General features: G+C 46.9%; 1 protein-coding gene across 1 annotated transcript in view; it reads left to right on the top strand.

Annotated features, from left to right (window-relative positions):
• Window positions 1-22,150, top strand: part of MMP17 (matrix metallopeptidase 17) — a 157,786-nt gene extending 135,636 nt beyond the window's left edge. The window contains exons 5-10 of the mRNA XM_081893365.1: window positions 3,422-3,598; window positions 4,524-4,623; window positions 9,944-10,026; window positions 14,626-14,778; window positions 19,150-19,407; window positions 21,408-22,150. Of these exons, the coding sequence (XP_081749491.1) occupies window positions 3,422-3,598; window positions 4,524-4,623; window positions 9,944-10,026; window positions 14,626-14,778; window positions 19,150-19,407; window positions 21,408-21,733 (1,097 nt within the window). The 3' untranslated portion in view covers window positions 21,734-22,150. The remainder of the gene's footprint in view (window positions 1-3,421; window positions 3,599-4,523; window positions 4,624-9,943; window positions 10,027-14,625; window positions 14,779-19,149; window positions 19,408-21,407) is intronic.
• Window positions 22,151-22,430: the final 280 nt, after the last annotated feature.

Genomic DNA, 22,430 nt, shown 5'->3' with positions numbered 1-22,430 from the left:
GGCACAAAAATGGAAACAAGAAGAATTACCGACGAAAGAAGAGTGGCAAATGAAGTTAATGGACTATGCGGAATTAGATAAGATGACAGGAAGGATTCTAGTAGATACTAGAATTATTTGAAAAGCAATTGTAATAAACAGATTACACTAGTAGGATTGCAAGAGGTTTTGTAAGGAGAATTATGCGAAATATTGCAATGAAGACTATGAAAAGAGTTATTAGTTAAGGACAATTAAAAGTAATAGAGAAATTAAGAAATGTAGATTAACGTATTTTTCACCCTATAGGACGCACTTTTCCCCCTCCAAAAATGAAGGGGAAATGTGTGTGCATCCTATGGGGCGAATGCAGGCTTTCGCTGAAGCCTAGAGAGCGAGAGAGGTTGGTGCACACCGACCCCTCTCGCTCTCCAGGCTTCGCGGAGAGTTGCTTGCATGCCAAAGCCTGTGCATGCTGAGCTCAGCGCGTCCAGGCTTTGCGGACCTCTCCGCAAGCAGCGGGAGCCAGCGCTGGGCTCCCACGGCTTGCAGAGAGCTGCCTGTTTGGGGGCTGGCGTCGGGGGAAGCTCGGGCCTCCCCTGCCCCAGCCCCGCGCCTGGGGGGGAAATAATTTTTTCCCCTTTATTTCCCCCAAAAAAAACTAGGTGCGCCTTATAGACTGAAAAATCTTCAGATGCGGTTGATGGAAGTCTAAAACATTGTATAAGATAAGAAAATATGTTAAATGACTGTTGGAAATGATATGTGTATATCACAGCCTAGGACCCTTGTATCTACGGGACCACAGAGAGCCTCAAGGTCCATAAATAGCAACACCCTAGTGGTTCCGGGCCCTAAGGAAGTTAGATTAGCTTCAACCAGAGCCAGGGCCTTCTCAACACTGGCTCCGGCCTGGTGGAACGCTCTGCCTCATGAGACCAGGGCCCTGCAGGATCTGATTTCTTTCCGCAGGGCCTGTAAGACAGAGTTGTTCTGCCTGGCCTTTGGCTTGGAGCCAATTTGATTCCCTCCCCCTCTTTCTTCTTTCATTTTTCTTTTTCCTTTCTCCTCCTGTGATGAGGCTGCATTTTAATATTTTAATGTTTCAATATTTTAATTGTTGTATTTTAATCTTGTTTTTAAGTTGTATTCATTCAACTTGTTTTTATCATTGCTTGTTAGCCGCCCTGAGCCCTGCCTTGGCTGGGGAGGGCGGGGTATAAATAAAAAAATATTATTATTATTATTAAGAAAGAAAGAAAGAAAGAAAGAAAGAAAGAAAGAAAGAAAGAAAGAAAGAAAGAAAAGAGAAAGGCTTCCAGTGGGTCAACTGCTGTAGCAGCAGGAGCAGGTCCAAAGTAAGAGTTGCTGAAGCAGCAGTAGAGCTGTCCAGCCAAGGAGTTGGGCTGGAGATGTTGCACTAGCAGTGTGCTGTTAATTGGCAGCTTGCTGTTGACAATGAGATTGGGTTCTTTGCAAGCCAAGGCCTGTTGGCAAGGAGAGAGAGAGAGAATGAAATGAGAGTGGCAGATACTGTAGATGGTGGAAGGACCCCGAGTGAGAAACAGGTAAGAGAGAGGAAAAGAAAGCTCCCATGTGAGAGGTGGGAGAGGGCCTTCTTGGTAGTGGCGCCCGCCCTGTGGAACACCCTCCCATCAGATATAAAAGAAATAAACTACTTTTATCTGACTTTTAGAAGACATCTGAAGGCAGCCCTGTTTAGGGAAGTTTTTAATGTTTGATTATTATTCTGTTTGGAGCCGCCCAGAGGGGCTGGGGAAACCCAGCCAGATGGGTGGGGTATAAATAAATTTATTATTATTATTATTATTATTATTTATTAATTATAACTGGGAGGAGGTTGTCATTTTCTGTTTCGTCCAAAGATTTGGGGCAGATAAAAGAAAGTACTTATAATGCACCACATGGTCAAACTATGGAAATCAGTCTGCCTGGAGGTGGTGAAGGCTACCCACTTAGATGGCATGGACATATTCATGGACTTGGGCAAATTCATGGAGGAGAGGGCTATCAATGGCTCCTAGAGATGACAGATCTGCTCTGCTCACACAGCTGGAGGCAGCAATGCTTCAAGTACAGTTGCTGGAAGCCACAGGAGCATAGCTGTCAACGTTTCCCTTATTCCAAATAGGATTCCTCGCAAGAAAAGGGGAAAGTTGACAGCTATGCACAGGAGGGGAAGAAGAGGAGGAGTTTGGATTTGATATCCTGCCTTTCATTCCCCTTAAGGAGTCTCAAAGCGGCTAACATTCTCCTTTCCTTTCCTCCCCCACAACAAACACTCTGTGAGGTGAGTGGGGCTGAGAGACTTCAGAGAAGTGTGACTGGCCCAAGGTCACCCAGAAGCTTCATGTGGAGGAGCGGAGACGCGAACCCGGTTCCCCAGATTGCGTGACTACCGCTCTTAACCACTACACCACACTGGCTCTCAAGAGCATTGCTCTTGTGCTCAGATCCTCCTTGCTGGTCTCCCAGGTTATCTGGTTGGCTGCTGTGAGAATAGGATACTGAACTAGGTGGACCATTAGCCTGATATGGCAAGCTATTCTTTTTTATTAAAAAAAATAATAATTCATGTTACAGTGGTACCTCTGGATGCGAACAGGATCCGTTCTGGAGCCCCGTTTGCATCCTGAGTAGAACGCAACCCATGTCTGCGCATGCACAGGTTGCGATTAGCTGCTTCTGTGGATGCGCTTGACATCATTTTGAGCATATGTGCATGCGCGAGCGGTGAAACCTGGAAGTAACCTGTTCCGTTACTTCTGGGTCGCCACGGAGCGCAACCTGAAAACACTCAACCTGAAGCATATTTAACCCGAGGTATGACTGTACATGTTAATTGTCATACACATTCAACATTGTACATAACATGTAATATATTATTTCTACAAATTCCTCACACCTAACCCTATAACCACCTCCCCTTTTACCCAGATACCCATGTGACTTCCTTCACCCACATGCGTGATATCCAACTTGTTACTTTAAAAAAAGAACAACTCTAATATTGCGTTCATTTTTGTTCATTAGAATGATCATTCATCTATTAAAAACATAGCTTCTTAACTTAATGGGTTCAATCTATACTTACCCAGAGATTTCTAATAGAATGATTTTGTACAATATATTCTTCAACACATTTCCATTTCTTTCTTAATTTTTCTTTTGATTGCATTCTGATTGACGCCGTCATCTTGTTGCTTTATTTGTATTCTAGATACCCTGCTGACAATTTTCTCCTCTATATTTTACACTGTTACATAAACAAACTCGGAGGGAAGGGAAAGAAACGCCACTCTATTGTCTGAAATTGCATATGATTTGCAATGTGTATGCCTGCAAAAGGAAGGGAAGGGCAACCAGTTATACATTTATTTCCTTATTTGTGCATCTTTCACTGCCTCCTTGTTATTTTCAGATACCCACGGGATGGATCTGTTTGCCGTAGCAGTCCACGAGTTTGGCCACGCCATTGGCTTGACCCACATCTCTGCCATAGAGTCGATCATGAGGCCGTACTACCAGGGCCCCGTCGGAGATCCCCTGAAGTATGACCTGCCTTACGATGACAAAGTCCGGATATGGCAACTCTATGGTGAGCCCGGGTCTGTTTGTGCACATGTCAAGTTGGTTGGGTGAAGAACTGGTGTTGAGAAACCAGGAGGCATGGCTCCGTTTCCCTGCAAAGCGGAGATGTCGGGCGCTTGGAACTATAGGCTGGCAAGTATCATAGAATCATAGAATTGAAGAGTTGGAAGGGACCACAAGGGCTATCTAGTCCAACCCCCTGCAATCCAGGAATCTTTTGTCCTATGTGGGGCTTGAACTCAAGACCCTGAGATTAAGAGTCTCATGCTCTACCGACTGAGCTATCCCCGCTGTAGGTGGAGCAGAGGGAATAGCCTGGTAGCTATCTTCAATTATGAATGGCCCAGATGGGAGGAGCATAGCAGATCTAGGAGGTTTATATAGTAGCCGGTGGCATGCCATTGGCTCCTTGGCATTACCTGACACAGCCAAGAGGATTCCGCACTGATCTGATATTTATACACCACCCTGTTATTTTCAGGCACCCGTATGATAGACCTCTTTGCTGTTGTGGTCCATGAGTTTGCCCACACTATTGGTACAACCCAACCCCAAACTGCTTGCAATTCCCTGCTCCAGTCACTAGGAGGTGGTACAGAGAGCAGGCAGAATGCAATCAACACCTCACCAATAGGGCTTGCAGCCTGGGCTTCTATGGCATTTGACAGGATCAAAAAATTTCCTTTTTGTTTTGAGTTTTTGCATTTCGTTCTTTTTGCATTTGAAGGGTACCTCCCACAGAAACAATCAGCTGGAGAACTAGACTCTCCTCAGAACAGGGTTTCATGCTTTTATGGTGAGGCAGGGGACCTACCAGCCCATGAAAAGCTTGGCTGGGCAGTCTGTCTGCTTGCCTGACCTTTCTCTACTTCTGCCCCAAGATGGATAAGCCACCCCTTGCTGGTCTAATTCATCCTTGTCTTTGCATGCAGGGGTCAGGGAGTCTGTGTCCCCAACAGCCAAACCTGAAATATCGAAAACAGAGGACCACCCCATCTTGCCAGACTTACCGGAGAATCGCTCCACTGTTCCGTAAGTTGAGTTCAGGAGTCAACAACCCATCCTCATCTTCTTCGGTGGAAGAGAAGCAAGCGTAGGGCACAGAACTGGAATTCTCCAATCAAACTTTGAGTTTGAAGTACAGGAGTGGGAGTTCCAAAATCCGCATTTGCAAACACTGAAATTCTGAATTTGAATCCCCTCCCAGGGATTGAACCTGGGACCATCTGCACGTAGAGCAGATGTGCTACCACTAAGCTATAGCTCTTCCCGGCTATTCAAGTAGTCTCCCTACATGATGAATAACCCAGCTCTCATCCTCCCCCTTGAACGATAGAAATCATGTGGGTGGGAGGCAAGAGAAGGAGTGAGCAGGATCACTCAGGAGGCATATGAGCATGGTATGGGAGCCCATTTTGCCTAGAAAGTGAGGTAAAGGTAAAGGTAAAGGGACCCCTGACCATTAGGTCCAGTCGTGACCGACTCTGGGGTTGCGGTGCTCATCTCACTTTATTGGCCGAGAGAGCTGGCGTACAGCTTCTGGGTCATGTGGCCAGCATGACTAAGCCGCTTCTGGAGAACCAGAGCAGCGCACAGAAACACTGTTTACCTTCCCGCTGGAGCAGTACCTATTTATCTACTTGCACTTTGACGTGCTTTTGAACTGCTAGGTTGGCAGGAGCAGGGACCGAGCAACGGGAGCTCACCCCGTTATGGGGATTCGAACCGCTGACCTTCTGATCAGCAAGTCCTAGGCTCTGTGGTTTAACCCACAGCGCCACCCACGTCCCACAGAAAGTGAGGTATAAACAAAATAATTACATCTGAACCCACTTCTCTCCAGCTGATGTGGTATTTGAGTGCCTTCTAGACAAGCCTTCCCCAACTTGGTGCCCTCCAAATTTTTCAGATGACAATTCCCAGCAGCCCCAGTCAGCATGGCTAGTGACTAGAGGTGATGAGAGTTGAAGTCCGAAACATCTGGAGGGCATCAGGTTGGAGACACCTGCACTGTATAGGCATCCTTTGTATTGATGGTCAGTCTCTGTAGGCTCATAAGCTACTTTTATTCTCCATGCAGTGGTCTGAAAAGGATATGGGTACCTATTGCTGAACTTAGGAACATTGAAAGCTGGCTTAATATGAGTCAGACCTTTGGTCTATCTAGCTCAATATTGCCCACACTGATTGGCAGTGGCTCCCCAGGGTTTCAGAAAGAAGGCTTCCCCAGCATGAGTTGGAGATGCTGGGGTCTGAACCTGAGACCCAAAGCAGATGCTGTCCCACTGACCTATGGTCCTTCCCCACCCATGCTACTGTTTTGCTACTCTTGTTCTAGACTGGACCGCCATCTCCTGGCTCTTCTTTCCTGGGGGAACTAGAGCTCACCCTTTCAATAACTGACAAAATGAATTGCTCCCCAGCAGGGTGGAGAGAAGTTCAGCTCCCTCTCCATGTCCTCAAGTCACCTTGTATCACAGCAGCTTACTCAGCACGACAGGGAAAACTCGTCCGCCATCACTCTCGGGGGAACTCGCCATACATGAAATTTTAATCAGTGCCCTTCCTCACCTGAAATTTGCACGATCTCTCCGCTCGCACAGTTTCACTTGGTGGCTGAAAGGCTGGCACAGTTTAGAGGGGCTCAAATAAATCTAGGGGGAGGTAGTGGTGTTTATTTGCAGGGAGGGGGGTTCAATAAAGGTACAGCGGTACCTTGGGTTACATACACTTCAGGTTATAATACGCTTCAGGTTACAGACTCTGCTAACCCAGAAATAGTGCTTCAGGTTAAGAACTTTGCTTCAGGATGAGAACAGAAATCGTGCTCCGGCGGCATGGCGGCAGCAGGAGGCCCCATTAGCTAAAGTGGTCTTCAGGTTAAGAACAGTTTCAGGTTAAGAACAGACCTCCAGAATGAATTAAGTTCTTAACCCGAGGTACCACTGTACTCGGAAACTTGGGAGGAAGTGATTGTGTCTTCTTGGGCTTCATGATACAGTGGAAAGGGAAAGCCAAATGTAGTCTGACAGGCACTCTGGACTTTAAGAAGGCCAATTTCAAAAAGCTTAAGGAGCTACTGAGTGACACCCTGTAGTCAGAAATACTCAAAGAGAAAGGAGTCCAAGATGGAGGGGAGTTTCTAAATGGAGAAATATCGAAGGCCCTAATGCAGACAGTTCCAACAAGAAAAAAAAGTGGATCTAAGGAAACCTGTGTGAATGAATAAGGAGCTTACAGATGAGCTAAGAAGGTCATGCATAAGAAGTGGAAGGGGAAATCGCAAAGGAGGAGTTTACACAAGTAGCCAACAGTTGCAGGGGAAGGTCAGGCTGGCTAAAGCTCAGAATGAGCTCAGGCCTGCAAGAGAGGTTAAAAATATTTTTTAAAGGTTTCTTCGTCTATGTCTGAAGCAAAGAGGAAGAACAAGCAAATGGTAGGTCTTCTGCGTGGAGAAGAATGGTAATGGCGTCCACCTGAGGGGTGTCAGAACTGAGTTCCCATGAGTTCTCCCTGGAGAAAAGCCCTGGACAAGCTGGAAGGTGTGCAGAAGAGGGCAACTGAGATGATCAAGGGTCTGGAAACCAAGCCTTATGAGGAGCTGGGTCGCCATCTTCAAATATCTCAAGGGCTTGGAAGAAGAAACAAGCTTGTTTTCTCCTGCTCTGGAGGGTAGGACTCGAAGCAGTGGCTTCAAGAAAGAAGATTCTGACTAAACGTACGGAAAATCTTTCTGACAGCAAGAGCTGTTTGACAGTGGAATGGTCTCCCTTGGGATGTTGTGGGTTCTCTGCCCTTGGAGGTTTTTAAGCAGAGGTTGGATGGCCAACTGTCATGGATGCTTGAGCTGAGATTCCTGCATTGCAGGGGGTTGGACTAGATGACCCTTGGGGTCCCTTCCAACTCTACGATTCTATGATTCTTGTGTGTCATGTGGGATTCTCCAAAGATCATAAGAGATAGGGCAATGGAGGCTGGTCTATTGGTGTGAATTGGGCCCTGCCTCACCAGCCTTAGTTTGTGCCCAACCAGTCTCCTATTACCTGCCTACTTACTTACACCCAGCCAGAGGAACTGAGTTGTACACAACATTGCAGGGGGCCATAGCTGCCAACTTTCAGATTTGAAAATAAGGGATCAGCAGCCTCACCTGTCCCGGGGACAGTCTATGGGATATATAACAATCCGGGATAGCTGCAGGAAATGGCGCTGGAATAAGGGAATTTCCCACAAAAAAAGGGAAGGTTGACAGCTATGCAGGGGGCTATTGTGCATGTTGTGCTGGGCCCAGGGGTTAACCCGAGCAACGTGGTCCAGGTCCGGTCCCGAATTCAAGGATTCCGTGAGGAATCAGTCCAACAGGGCCCAGGCAGGAAACCAGGCTAGGTCGGGCGCAGGGTCTCAGGCAGGTTCTAGCAAACAGCAATGTTGCTCCCGCAACCTGGGGCGGGGTCCGACAGCCTTTTATCTCTGTCGGGGTAACGGCCAGTCCTGATCCCCCAGTGACTCACCTCCCTGTCTCGCCTGAAGGTGAGCATTCCTCCTGCAAGTACTCAGGTCTCTCCTTCTCTCAGACCTGAGTCTCTGCAGCTCGGGAGATGTCAGTGGGTGACTAGACCCAGAGGCAGCCTCAGCCTCCCCTGACCCAACCGATAGTGGAGCAACTGTAAGTGATGGCCCAGCTGAAGGCAACAAGGTAAACCCCACATCTGGAACCAGGGCAGGCTCAGGCCCCTGACTCGGCCCAGCTGGTGTTTGTTGCAGGGGAACCTGTGCAGACTGGGGCTTTTCAGAATCAGGCTCCAGATTTGGTTCAGATGATACCTGAGGCAAAGGATCCGGTGCGGACTGAGACTCCTCTGGTTCCGAGTCTGAGCCCTAGTCCCACATGTGTGACATCACACACACCTGGCACCAGCATGCGGGGCTCCTCAGAAGGTCACACCAGAGTGCTGGACCTTCAGTGGACATGTGACAATACACATTGCAAGTGCCAATGGAGGAGGTTGACAGGCGGGAAGGCCAATCTTTGGGAGCTGCCTCCTCTGCCCCCTCAACATTGAGGGAGCCTGGCCCCTTGCCCAGAGATTTTGAGGGGTCTGAAGACACCTTGATCCCCTGGAGCTGGCCTGTGAGCTTCCTCCTCCTTCATCTCAGTGTTGCCCTTGTAGAACTCAAGGAGGAGAACACTGACAAAAGTAGAATAAATTGGCTCCATCTGCCATTGGCTCTGGCTCCATCTACTGTTGAGGCTCCCTACTTTCTGCCTTACCCGTTTTCAGGGGGACCCAGCTGCCATTGGGAAGGGAGCTTGGCAAGGACCTTCTCTGCAGAGGTAGTCCATCAGCACCACCTCAGGTATTTCAGCTGAAAGAAGAACTTCAAAGTATATTTGATCCAGACAAACTCAAACATTTTCAAATCCCACTGATTTCAGAATTAAATGTATTGCTAAATCTCTTGCACTGGAACAGATGTGGATCCAAAGGGCGTAGATTAGGTATACGATGTAAAATGTCCAAAGTGGGCCACTCTGCAGCTTCTGGTAGACTAATTAGTGCACCATATTAGAAAAAGCAGAGAGGTGTTTCTCTGGCTCAGATTTGTAGATCTGCAGGACAACGGATTTTTATTTTATTTTTTTATTTTTCTAAAAAAATATTCCTTTTATAACACAACTAAATAACACAAACAGAAAAACAAACAATACAAACAAATTCTTGTATTATCCTTATTTTTTCTAAACATTGTTAGTTCCCTCCTATCTGATTTTCAGCAGTTTATATATATCCTAATTTTTTATCACGTTTACTTTTACCATAAAAATCTTCACATTTTGTCACTTACAAATAATACTGTTTTAAAATACGCTATCTTCTACTTCTAACCATACAGCCTCTATCCACTTCCAAAGCTATTCTAAGATTTAAATATTAACATATTTTTTCAAATATTCTTTAAGCTTCTTCCAATCTTCTTCCACCGTCTCTTCTCTCTGGTCTCAGAGTCTCCCAGTCAGTTCGGCAAGTTCCATATAGTCCATCATCTTCATCTGCCATTTTTATTTTATTTTTAAATTACAGCAACCTGATTATTTTTTTTAATGAAGATGCCAGGGATTGAATTTCCTAGACCTGGTGCCCTTGGCTTTCTTGCAGTAGCAAGGAGAATGCCCCTTATTCTCAGAGATAATCAAGAAACTAAAACTAATTTTTGAGTGCAATAAAGAAGTGTTCCGCAGGGGGGAGCAAAAGCAATAACTATTGACAGCTTTGGGTAGCCCTGCCTGATTGGACAGAACCTATGACATCACGAATGATAAGCAACGCCGTTTTGTTTTGTGTTCCCCTAGGCTCAGAAGAGACGTGCCCAACAGATGCAACACGCATTTTGACGCAGTGGCTCAGATTCGAGGAGAGGCTTTCTTTTTCAAAGGTGAGCATGTGGCTCCTTTCCTTTAAAAACAACAACAGCATGCTGCTGGGGTTTCCTTCCAGGCCACACTAGCTGGGGAACGATCATAACAGGTTCAATGCTTGCCATCTCCAGGCAGGTCTGGGAGAGGCCCCTTGCCTCAAACCCTGGAGAGCCACTGCCAGTCAGTGTAAAAAAAAGGTAAGCTAAAGGACCCCTGGACAGTTAAGTCCAGTCAAAGGTGACTCTGGGGTTGAGGCGCTCATCTCGCTTTCAGGCCGAGGGAGCCAGCATTTGTCCACAGACAGCTTTCTGGGCTGAAGTGAAGGACATGAGGCAGGAGTTGATAATGCAGGTGAGCTACGCACAGGTGAGCTGCAAGCAAGCTGCCGGCCAGCTCTGTGGAGGCTCCTTTTATTGACACAATATGCAAACCCAGGCAGATACATTTTGGGCTGTGACCTTTACACATCTTCCGGTCCCGAGATCGTGGGGTGGTACAAAGCTATTTTGGCACCTGTTTCCACCGTGTCATTTTGCCCTTGCACAGTGTATGGCAAAGGAGACAAAGGTCTCAGAGACAAAGGTCACAGACAGGACACCGCAGACTACTGAGACCGCAAAAGGTTAGACAGAGGGCAAGATGTTCCGACAGCTGTGGCTTTATCTGTGAGGGGGAGTGTGCCCCACACCCCAAGGTCACGAGTGAAGACAGCTGAGGCTGCCTGCGGGTGGGGAGTGTGCTCCACACCCAGTGATCATTCCTACACTGGGCCATGTGGCCAGCATGACTAAACTGCTACTAGTGCAACGGAACACTGTGCCGGAAGCTAGAGTGCATGGAAATGCCGTTTACCTTCCCGCCAGAGTGGTACCTATTTATCTACTTGCACTGGCGTGCTTTCGAACTGCTAGGTTGGCAGGAGCTGGGAGAGAGCAACGGGAGCTCACTCCGTCACAGGGATTCGAACCGTGGACCTTCTGATTGGCAGGCCCAAGAGGCTCAGTGGTTTAGACCACAGCGCCACCCATGTAGACAGCCCTGATTAGAAGAATCAATGGTCTGCATGTAGGGGCAGGGCTGGTGTAATGGTGATGGCAACATCTAGTGTGTGAGCCCTAAGCAAGGGTCACCTCTCTAGTCTCCGCCAGCTGCTGCCATAGATGAGCAAGGCAGAGGCAAGAGCTACAGCAGCCACAGGAGCCCCATGGCAGTACCAGCGAGCCCTGCCAAGGCCCTGATGCTTGTTCGGATGCTGGCACCAGGCTGGATGAGGCCCCTTCCGGTCCTTCCCTAAGGCTTCCGTCTCCCCAGCCTGAGGCTCTGTTCAAGTCCCTGACACTCCAGCTCTGTGTGCCTTAATGATGCAACCCATCTGGCATCACACTCTGCAACAGCTGCTTGCAAGACGTGTCCGGGAGTGAAAAAAGGAAGAGAAGCAGAGAAGCCTGGGTACAGCCTCGCCTTCGGTTGCTCTCCCACGAGAGCTCTTGTGCAGTCAAAATTTGGAGACTCTCCAATGGTTCCTTGGCTAAGATGCTTGCTGACTGCAAAAGCATTCGTTCCAAGCCACCTCTGCTTTCATTGTAGTCTTCTTTCTGATGACGACAATATATGATTATTAGGAATAATGTTTTTGAATAAAACATTCTATTTTATTTTTATTTTTTTTAAAAAAAAGCCACTACAAAAATTCACCTGTTTATAAATCTACAAACACTATCCAAATGCTAAATGCAAATCACGGAAAGGCAATCAGCAACATTCAATGTAAGACAACCCATTTGTTCTTTGTAACTTATCATGGTTCTTAAGAGAGATTAACTGAGCCAAGTACAGTGGTGCCCCGCAAGACGAACGCCTCGCAAGACGGAAAACCCGCTAGATGAAAGGGTTTTCCGTTTTGGAGGCGCTTCGCAAAACAAATTTCCCTATGGGGTTGCTTCGCAAGACGAAAAAATCTTGCGTCCCCCCGCGGGTTTTTTTCACTTTTTTCGCCCTTTTCCTAAGCCGCTAAGCCGCTTATCAGCTGTTCCGCTGATAAGCCGCTTAACAGCTGATCGCTAGAAGCCGCTAGACAGCTGTAGCGCTAATCCGCTAAGCTGTCAATGGGCTTGCTTCGCAAGACGGAAAAACCGCTAGACAAAGAGAATCGCGGAACGGATTCTTTTCGTCTAGCGAGGCACCACTGTATTCTAGATCTTATATATACTGTATATTAATCTCTTCCTGCCCCAATAACCTACATGGATGCATTGCCTCCAGTGTACTATCATTCTAGTAGGGTACTAGCAAGCGTCACTTGCTGACAGCCTGACATAACCCGTATTATATTTGTACGTTTCGCCGCCTGAACAATAATAATAATAATAATAATAATAATAATAATAATAATAATAATAATATCATCATTAGCAACAACTGTATCATCATATTTAGTATTTATGGAGTGTTCAGAATATTTCACGTTCAGTATTACAGTAGTAGCCCTTTGTCTTGGCGCTAACAGGCACCAAATATCCCGAGCGAGGAATATAATCTTTATCATCAAGTTAGGGAAAGGCATGTCCATCAGTCCTATGTCTCCCAACTTCTCCTAGGTGTGCAGCCAATGAGGCAGTTGCCGCAACTAAAAGGCGTCGCCCCTGACCTTGGCTTCTGCTCCTCCCTCTTCACTCCTCTTCTGGTCCTGAGAGACAGTGGGGCAGGAGAGGTGGGGTCAGGAGAAGGAGGAGGATGTGTGGAAGCCCTTGGCGCGATACCAGCCTGAGCTATCTCTCTCTCCTTCTGCACCTCTTCTTCATTCTCCAGTCCTGCAACTTCTCCTGTCTCTGACTCTCATCTCCCAGCTGTAACAGGCTCCTACGGATCACTGATTCCCTTCTTCCAAGTCGGTCTCCAACCCCCACTTCTCTGGGTGCCCCACTCCTCAGCATTCAGCCTCCAGACTTCTCAGTGTCCAGCCAGTTCCTGACATCCTTAGAGCAGCCATGTGAAATGGACAGCAGCACTATTAGCCCCATTTTGCAGATGGGGATGGTGAGGCCAGGAGATTGCTGGCTCCTCCGGGAGGAGGAATAATAAATGCCACCCACATAAATCTCACTTTGCAAGGGATGAAAGGACAGGCCCATGTCTTGCAATCTAGAAATTGACCCAAGGGAGGCAATCAAAGAAAGGGCAAGGATAACTATCAGAAGAGTATGAAGTTAATAATTTTTTTAAAAAAACTTTACAAAAAAAAGGGAGAGAATAGTCTTCTTCTGGAGGTTGGCAGCTTTTTAACTAGTCAGCGCCCTGCAGAGCTCCTCCTGTCCTTCTCTATGAAGGAAAGAGCCTGAAACCTGGATTAGGTTATCCAGAAAACAAACTGGGACCTTCTGCATGCAGACCATCATATTCTCTCCCGCTAAGCTACACTTCCCCTGTGTTCCTGACAGCATTTATGACAAATTAGCTTTGGAACACTTTGAACTTTGGGTGTTTAATACCTTTTCAGAGGGGGAGGCCGGGGAGGAACGATATGACCCGGCGATATTTCTCCCAGAAATATTGGGAAGCTGCCCTTTTTGTAGCAAAAGCTTCATTAGGGATGCAAAGAACATCTCGATCTAATTGCATGCATTTCCCATAAACATGCAAAGGGCACCCAATTCGAAGGCTGAGGTTTTAATTTTCCCGTCCTTTTAAAAAAAGAAAAAACCCCACCATCTTCAAAGAATTTGTAATTGCTGCTATCCAGACTGCATTCCAATGCATTATTCATGCATCGGCCCGTGTCATATAAAACAAATATGCAAAGTGGTGCATAATTACCAGCTGATGAAATAAATCCTTACAACTGTATTTTTAAAAAGAAAAAAAATTGAACCGCCCTGCAGATGTTGAAGAGCTTAGAGAGGGGGTTGTGGTGTGGGCTCCCCCCCCCCTTTTGCCTTCTGCACTATTAGGCTAGGATCCAATTTTCTGAAAGACTACGTCACCACCTGTTGGAATTGCAGAAGTCAGGAAGGAGCCAAGCCACCTTGAATACAGACTTGCAAGGGCCATCTTGAGTTAGCAAAGCATTTCCCCGCCTCTCATGGGATTTTTGCTGCATGTGCATCGAACAGGAGGTTACCCATGAGAATGCTAACAAAACCACAAAGGCTGTTCAGGCTCTGACCACAAGCTTCCTTCAACCAGCTGTTGTTCAGAGGGCTGCAACAATAACATTTGTCAAGGGAGAAGACGTGCCCCTGGGGAAGAAAGAGTTGCATCTCTGGAATATACTCGGAGTCGAGTGTGGATTTCATGCTCTTTATTCAGCTCCTAGTGGTGAGGAGGAATGAAAGTTTCCCCAAAATATCTGCTTTATATACATTCTTTACACAATGGGTTGCATGTGATTGGCTAATTCCGGGATTCTCCTGTAGGCCAATCAGGTTGTGGATTCACTTCCACCTAGAGCTGGATTGGATGGCTCCTGCAGACCAATCATACTGCTGCATTGTTCTAGGACCAATCAGACTGCTGCATTTTGGATCCTATTGTTCTAGGACCAATCAGACTGCTGCATTTTGGATCCTATTCAACTCAGTACATAACAATCTCCTACTAACCAATGCCTCTTCATCCAGGCAAATACTTCTGGAGACTGACTCGCAACAAACATCTGGTCTCCCTCCAGCCAGCTCAGATCCACCGTTTCTGGCGCGGGCTGCCTCTGAACCTGGACAGCGTGGATGCTGTTTATGAGAGAACCCATGACCACAAGATTGTGTTCTTCAAAGGTAAGAGAAAGCATTTGACACAGTTGTAGGTGACCCTCTCTTTGGCATTCCCATATTCTTTGTCCTCCCACTGTGTTTAAGCCTCTTTGAGCCTCAACTCTAAGCTTTAGAGTACAGATTGCGCAGCTGGAAGAAAATTATGTGTCTCAAATGACAAGCTTTGATTTGATTCCAGATGATCAGGCTGAACATCACTCTAGTAGTCTCCTGGGCTTTCCCAGCTGCATGTTACTAATGTCTTGTGGTGAGCTGTGGCACACCTGGGTAATTTTAGACTTTGGAATGCATGGTCTTGCAAGGAAGCCTCTTTTTAGATCAGGGGTGGAGAACCTGTGGCATTCCACACATTCACAGCATTCCAAATCCCACTGGCCTAGCCAATGGAAAGTGTTGATGGGTGCTGGACTCCATTAACATCTCAAAGGCCACAGGTCCCCCACTCTAGCTTTAGATGGTAATGTTCATCACTTCATTTACTCCGAAATGCCCTCAAGTCCTTTCCTAAGAACATCACTGGGGGGGGGGGGAATAGTGCTTGTCATGGATTGATGACATCATTGGCCTGCGCCGGGTGTTGTCACCACATGCCTCCAGCCAACATTTCACCAACTCCTTCTGACTCTGGATGGGGCGAAAATGTAAGTTTCACTTTCTTGTTTTTTTCCCCATATTAGGTTCAGTTCTTCACATGTCTACATCAATTTGTGATATATATATATATATATATATCCTGCTGCAAATTCATTAGTATTTTACTGCAAATTTATCCTAATACAATTTTGCCTAATCTACATATTTTCGCAAAACAATTTCCCCCCAGGAGCCAGTGTGGTGTAGTGGTTAAGAGCTGTAAACTCGTAATCTGGTGAACCGGGTTCGATTCCCCGCTCCTCCACATGCAGCTGCTGGGTGACCTTGGGCCAGTCACACTTCTCTGAAGTCTCTCAGCCTCACTCACCTCACAGAGTGTTTGTTGTGGGGGTGGGAGGGAAAGGAGAATGTTAGCCGCTTTGAGACTCCTTAGGGTAGTGATAAAGCAGGATATCAAATCCAAACTCCTCTTCTTCTAGTGCAATGCAGTTTTGTTTGCTATTTTTATTCATGTATGCATTTTTGTGCGCACTTTACTCTAGTACATATAGTTTTTTGTACACCTCATTTTTTATGACAGGAGTGAGCTGATCAGTAAATCACACTGTTCAGGTTGGACTTAACTTTTTATTAACAAGAACAGCGTCTGCCCAGACTTGGTGGAGTGCCAGTCCTGATGAGCACAGCAGCTCGTCACCAGTACTCCCCATGGATCAGTTTCCGAGACCGAAAATCCCCACCTTCCCACAGCCATCTAACTCCCCTCCTCTCCAGGGCTTTTCCCCAGCAATCAGAGACAGTTCCTGCCTGAAGTCAACCTTTCCTCCGCCTTTTTCATGCCTCTTCTAGTTCCGGGAGACCAATGAGAAGGGGAGCTTATCACAGCAGCAGGAGGAAACACCCATTACTCTTCACTAGTCTGACTCCTCTCTGCCTCTTGGCCTCCCTCTTCCTCTGCTTCAGCTTCTGCCTCTAATTCTGGACTTGTCTCTGCCACAGACTCTCCCTGCTCACTAAACCCTGTTCCCTCTTCTGCTACCTCCTCCTCCCAGTCCTCTTCTGCCTCTGACCACTCAACATCGCCCCACCACCAATCCTAGGACTCTGAACCTTCTTCCCTTGGGGGTTTCCCAGCTGGTTCCTCACACCATTCCTCTGCATCCACCAGCCCAGGACACTTGGCTGGAGAACTGCATTGCAAAATTCAGAAAAGTGCAAGTTTCAAAGGACCGCTGCATTTTGGTTCATTTATGAATCACACACCTTTAAGTGCAAACTGAACCAAACTTCTTCTCCACCCCTCTTTCTGACCCAGACACATTGTTCTGCCAGCATCTGAGAATGGTGGCTGGCAATTACACATAGGCTTGCCAATACTGCTAAGTGAGCACATGCCCCCCAGTTCACTCACCTAGAAAGCCTCCGCATAAAGTCACTGGCACAATAAGAAATTGCATCTTTGTCTTCTTCCCCTTGAAATCAGATGGCATGGCAGGAGTTGACAGGGAGAGGGATTACTCCTCTTTATTGGAAACATGACACAAACATGGAATTATACATGTGTCAAGGATATTGTTAGCAGAGCCTGGTGTTGGCTCGTTGACTGAGCAATGCTGCCCTCCACTGGCTAATCGGGAAAGGACAGCCACAACCAGCAAGAACTGAAAGGCAAAACACACACAGCCTTGGGAAGTCTCCTTGGTCCCCAACCAACCAAAACAGTGGAAGGGGACAGAGATTGCTTTGTCCACCTTTCCCCCACACCAGACAATACTGTAGTCCAGCGGTTCTCGACCTGTGGGTCCCCAGACGTAGTTGGACTACAACTCCCATCATCCCTGAGCTCTGGTCTTGCTAGCTAGGGGTGATGGGAGTTGTAGTTCAACAGCATCTGGGAACCCACAGGTTGAGAAAGGCTGCTGTAGTCTTAGCCTTAGTCTATGCAGGTAGGAAGGAGGTGTTCTTTGCTAGATTCACAACTCCAAAATCTCCCGCTAATAATCTAAGTAAGAGCCTCAGCATTTTAATTTACAGCAGGCCTACCTGACCTTAAGTCCTTCAGACGTCCCCAAGTTGTCTAGGTAGACTCTGCTTACCTTACAGCAGGGCTAGAGATTTGGACTCCAACTCCCATCAGCCTCAGTCAGCATGACCCCCATCAGGAAGGATGGGAGTTGTAGTCCAACAACATTTGGAGGGCCATGGGTTTCCCATTTCCATCTCAATGCATTTATCTCACAGGGTGGCCATTAAGCGAGTTGGGAACATTCTTCCAGTTAATGGGCTTGTTTGGAACAAGCCTAGGCTTCCCTTGGCTGCAAGGCTGAGATCGAAAAGCTTTGCTTCCATTTCTGAGTTGCCACAGTTTGCCATGTCATTTGAATCTGGACAATAAACTATGGTTAATTAGTGAAAACAAGCCAAGCCATTGTTTATGAAGCTGATATTTAAGATTAACCACAGTTTAGGAAAACCTGCCAAGTTACAGCTAATGGATAACCACAGCAGAAGCTTCTGATCTCCTCCTTGTGGCTGCAAGAAACAGAGACGGAAAGTGGGATCCTGTGGAGAGGCTAAACCATGGTCTATCATTATGCCCAAATGCAGTTACTATCTCTTAATATATAAATTCTAAAATATTGCTGTGGAGGAAGACACACTGTAGAAATTCATTAGAGGACATACGTTTAGTTCCTGCAGCCTTCCCAAACCAAGCACCCCCTAGATGCTGTTGGACTTCCATCAGCCATAGCCAGAATGGCCATTTGGTCAGAAAAGATGGGCTTTGTAGTCCAGCAACATCTAGAAGGCACCAAGTTGGGAAAAGCTGAGTTCATTTTATTTAACCATTTTATATATCGCTTGTACAAAAACCTCCAAGTGCTTTAAAAAAAAAATTAAATTAAAATTGTCATTGAAAAAAGAGTTAGAACCAGGAAGTTAGGAATTCAAAATATAATTAAAATAAAAAATAACCAAAGACAGATTAAAACATATATGGATAGGATTGCCTGAATAAAAATGTTTTAGCAGGTGTTATAAAGTGTACACTGAAGGTGACTGCTTGATGTCAATTGGCAGGGAGTTCCAAAGAGTAGATGCCTCCTTACAAGTGTGAAATGGACATTGTGTGGCACTTGTAGCAGTCCAGTTCTGCAGATTGATGCAGCTGAGTAGGCATATAAGAGTAAGGTGATGCTTCTAGTTTTTCCATACCTACAGCTTGAGTGAGTTAAATTGAAAAGATCACTCACAGGTTTTGGAGCTCAAAGGCTTTATTCATGCAGGAACTATCTGCACAATGAGTGGCTGAGGAGAGAAATAGCATATTTCTTCTCTGTAGAGAACAGCAAACAAAATAGTTCAGCTTTTAGGGGTGAAGTTAACTTAGAGAGACTTACAAACAAGTGCTTGCTGGATTGCTAGACAAAGAGTGCCCTCTTGTGGTTTAAAGTCACATATGCATTAACTAGAAACTCGTGAGAAGGGAACATGTTTGCCTTCATACACCGGTAAGGATGTCTTCCCTCTGGCCAATAAAACACAACATCAGTAGAAAAGCACAGACATATGGACACATCCTCATTAAAACAGACTCCTCAGCAAGTGGTGTGTGTGTGTGTGTGTGTGCGCGCGCTTAACTTTGGGGCATTTGCTCCTCCTGGAGCGTTGTGAACTCAGACCTAAAGACTACCACAGCCTCTCTCTTTTTTAGAAGCTAGCTCTGTGCTGTGCAGCAGGAATAACATTTCTACCCACCTGTCTGTTTCTTCTCCCCAGGGGACAGATACTGGGTCTTCAAGGACAATAATGTGGAGGAAGGTTACCCCCGGCCCATCTCGGATTTTGGCTTGCCACCGGGAGGCATCGACGCTGCATTTTCCTGGGCCCAGAACGACAAGACTTATTTCTTTAAGGACACTCTCTACTGGTGCTATGATGACCATGAGCGGAGGATGGATCCTGGCTATCCTTTGGAGACCATGTTGTGGAAGGGGGTCCCCAGTGGGCTGGATGATGCCACGCGGTGGTCCGACGGTAAGTGTTAAGCACAGGATCAAACGGGAGAAGGGAGGGGCTTCACATCAAGCTGGCGAGACTTCGCCCTGTGCTCAGAATGCTACAACATAAAGGCCAGAACAAGTGTGTGTGCCTCCCAACTTGTATTTAATAATTAAAGTAATTAACACCATGTAACTAGCTGCACAAGCTTTTGCTGTGGTCACAGCAAACCTCTTGATAGCCTAATAGTTTTGATCCATGGAGGCATGAAATGGCCAACTGTCCATAGGATGCCAGGTTAAAAGGTGGCAGCCCTAGTATGAGGGAGAATAATTATGTAATGGAACCTATGAAGTACAGTCATACCTTATGTTGTGTCCGCTTCAGGTTCTGGTTTTTCGGGTTGCGGACTGCCAAAACCCGGAAGTACCGGAACGGGTTACTTCTGGGTTTCGGCAGTCACGCATGCGCAGAAGCGCTAAATCACGTTTTGCACACGCACAGAAGCACCGAATTGCAACCTGCGCATTTGCAGACACACAGATGCGGGTTGCGAATATGCATCCTGCACGGATCACATTCGCAACCCAAGCGTCCACTGTATGTGTCCATCTGCCTTCAGTTTGCAAATTCAAACTCAAATTGAAAAATTTGCAATATTTTAAATATGCATGCAGGGCCTACAACAAAAGGTTGCCACATGGAACACATCAATGGAGGGTTCCAGCCATGCCCATTGCCAGGATACTGCATTCCATTCCACCTCCCAAGGATCAACCAACATTTTGTCCTGCATGCTCAGCCTCTTAACTTATTCCCCACCAAGGTCAGCTAGCATTCTGTGGCTACAGAGCATGTTCATAGGCATCTGGGCAGCCAATGTAAGAACAAGATGCTGGAATAGATGGGCCTTTGGCCTGATCCAGCAGTACTCTTCTTAAATTCCCATATATTCCACCATTTAACTTATTATTGTCTATAGCAGCCTTTCCCAACCTCGGGTCCCCAGAAGTTGTTGGACTACAAATCCTATCATCCCTGACCACTGTTCCTGATAGCTAGGGGTGATGGGAGTTGTTGCCCAACATCTGAGGACCTGAGGCTGAGAAAGCCTGGCCTATATTGACTAGCAGCATCTCTCTAAGGTTTCAGACAGATGTGCCACCCAGCCTTGCCCAGATGTGCCAGGGGTTGAACCTAGGGCCTTCTGCACACAAGGCTACTGCCCTTTCACTGAAAAGACTGTAAGATTCCAGTCCACATATTTCTGAGAAAAGGGAATGAATGAGGACTCTGCTTGAGTCTTCCTTGTGGACTTCTCATAGGCATCTGGTTGTCCTCTGCAAGAACAGGAGACCAGACCAGATGAATCAGGTCCAGCAAGTGGCATGGACTTGTTGGATGCAGAGAGGAATGATGGGAGGAACCAGCTGGGGAACCATAAAGGGAAGAAAGCTCAGAGCCCGGGAAGCGGTGGTGGGACAATGATGAGTGGAGAAGACCAGGAAGAGGAGCTATCGGAAGCTGAAAGGGTAACAGGGCTCAGTGAGCTGGGGGAGTACGTGGCAGACAGCAGTCGAGAATCAGAGGCAGAAGCTGAGGCAGGCAAGTGGGAGGAGAGAGGTCAAGAGGCAGAAATGAATCAGGCTAATGAAGAGTCACAAGTGTCCCTCCTTCTGCTGCAACAAGGCCCCCTCTCCGTTTCCCAAAACCAGGAAAGGGATGAAATGGGTGGAGCAAAGACAGGCTGCACTCAGGCACACTCTCTGATTGCTTAGATGAAGCCCTGGAGGGGAGGAGACATAGATGGCTGTAGGAAGGCAGACTTCTAATCTCAGCAACTGATTTCATGGCATAGGACCTGCAGGGTATGAGCTGCTGTGCTCATTAGGCCTGAAACCCAGCCGAGTCTGTGAAAATCATGTTCTTCTAATAACGAGTTAACTCTGGCTTTGAACTGTGTGATTTACGGACTGACTGACTTGCTCCGTGACAGCAAGGCTCTTCTTAGGTTCCCCTTTTGCTTCCTTTTCCAGGGGCAACCTACTTCTTCAAGGGAAAAGAATACTGGAAAGTCATGGACAGTGACTTGGAAGCTGAGCCCGGTTACCCACAATCCATTGCCAGAGACTGGCTGGTGTGCAGCGACATGCAGGCGGATTCGCCTGAGCCGGCCGAGAGCAGCAGGACAGGGGGCCGGTCCAGGCAGGGGCACCACGACGAGAGCCGCTCCGAGAGCGAGGTCTGCTCCTGTACGTCTTCCTCTCCCGGGAGGCCCTCATCCGGCTCAGCTCTCAGACTCTGCGTAGGCCTCGCCTTGGCCAGCCTTTGGACAGCGGCACAGCTTCAGAGATCGCTATGACAGAGGGTGTCAGGTGGACCAGAACATACCGCAGCAATTCAGGGATGCAAATAAAAGGGATGAAATAGATTTTTTTAGAAATAAAGCAAAACAAAGAACAAAATCACAGGATGCAACACGCCGTTAAAATGAGCGACACAGTTAACATTCCTAGGAACGTGAAGGAAAATGTTTCAGATTCTCCATGAGAAGTGAACAGCCTCTATTTTATTTTATTTCCCCTTTCTGGTTATTTTTGTAAAAAAAATATATATGAAAAAAAGAATAATGTTATTTTAAGTTAATGAGCTTCGACAGCAGCATCTGTGGGTTTCTCACTCCCCGGCCATCCTTGTCTCCTCACTTCCTTGTCCCACCACACCGCCCCCTCCCCCACCCCCCAAAAAGGAATAAAGACTCTCATCTTGCCATCGGAAATATTCATTAGAGGTCTATATTGCTTTGGACATTTGAAAGACAGCAAGAAGGAAACCGCTGTCGGTTATAGTGGGCAGGGGCGGGAGGTGAAAGGCTGGGTACATTGGTGGCCGATTCTGTTTGCATGGTAATTGTGAAAAGGAAAGGGGTAAAGACACCATTACAAAAATGTGGTTGTGGTTCCACGGGCGGAGGACTGAGACCAAAAATCCAGCCCGGGCACATCTGTTTCAGAAAGTGGTGACGTCCTTAAAGGCTCCTATCACAGATGCAGCTGGTG

The sequence above is a fragment of the Podarcis melisellensis genome (genome assembly GCF_964234715.1).
Source record: "Podarcis melisellensis genome assembly, chromosome: 16".
NCBI lineage: Eukaryota > Metazoa > Chordata > Lepidosauria > Squamata > Lacertidae > Podarcis > Podarcis melisellensis.
Note: the sequence above shows the minus strand (reverse complement) of the source record. Positions and strands in the feature narration are given on the sequence as shown.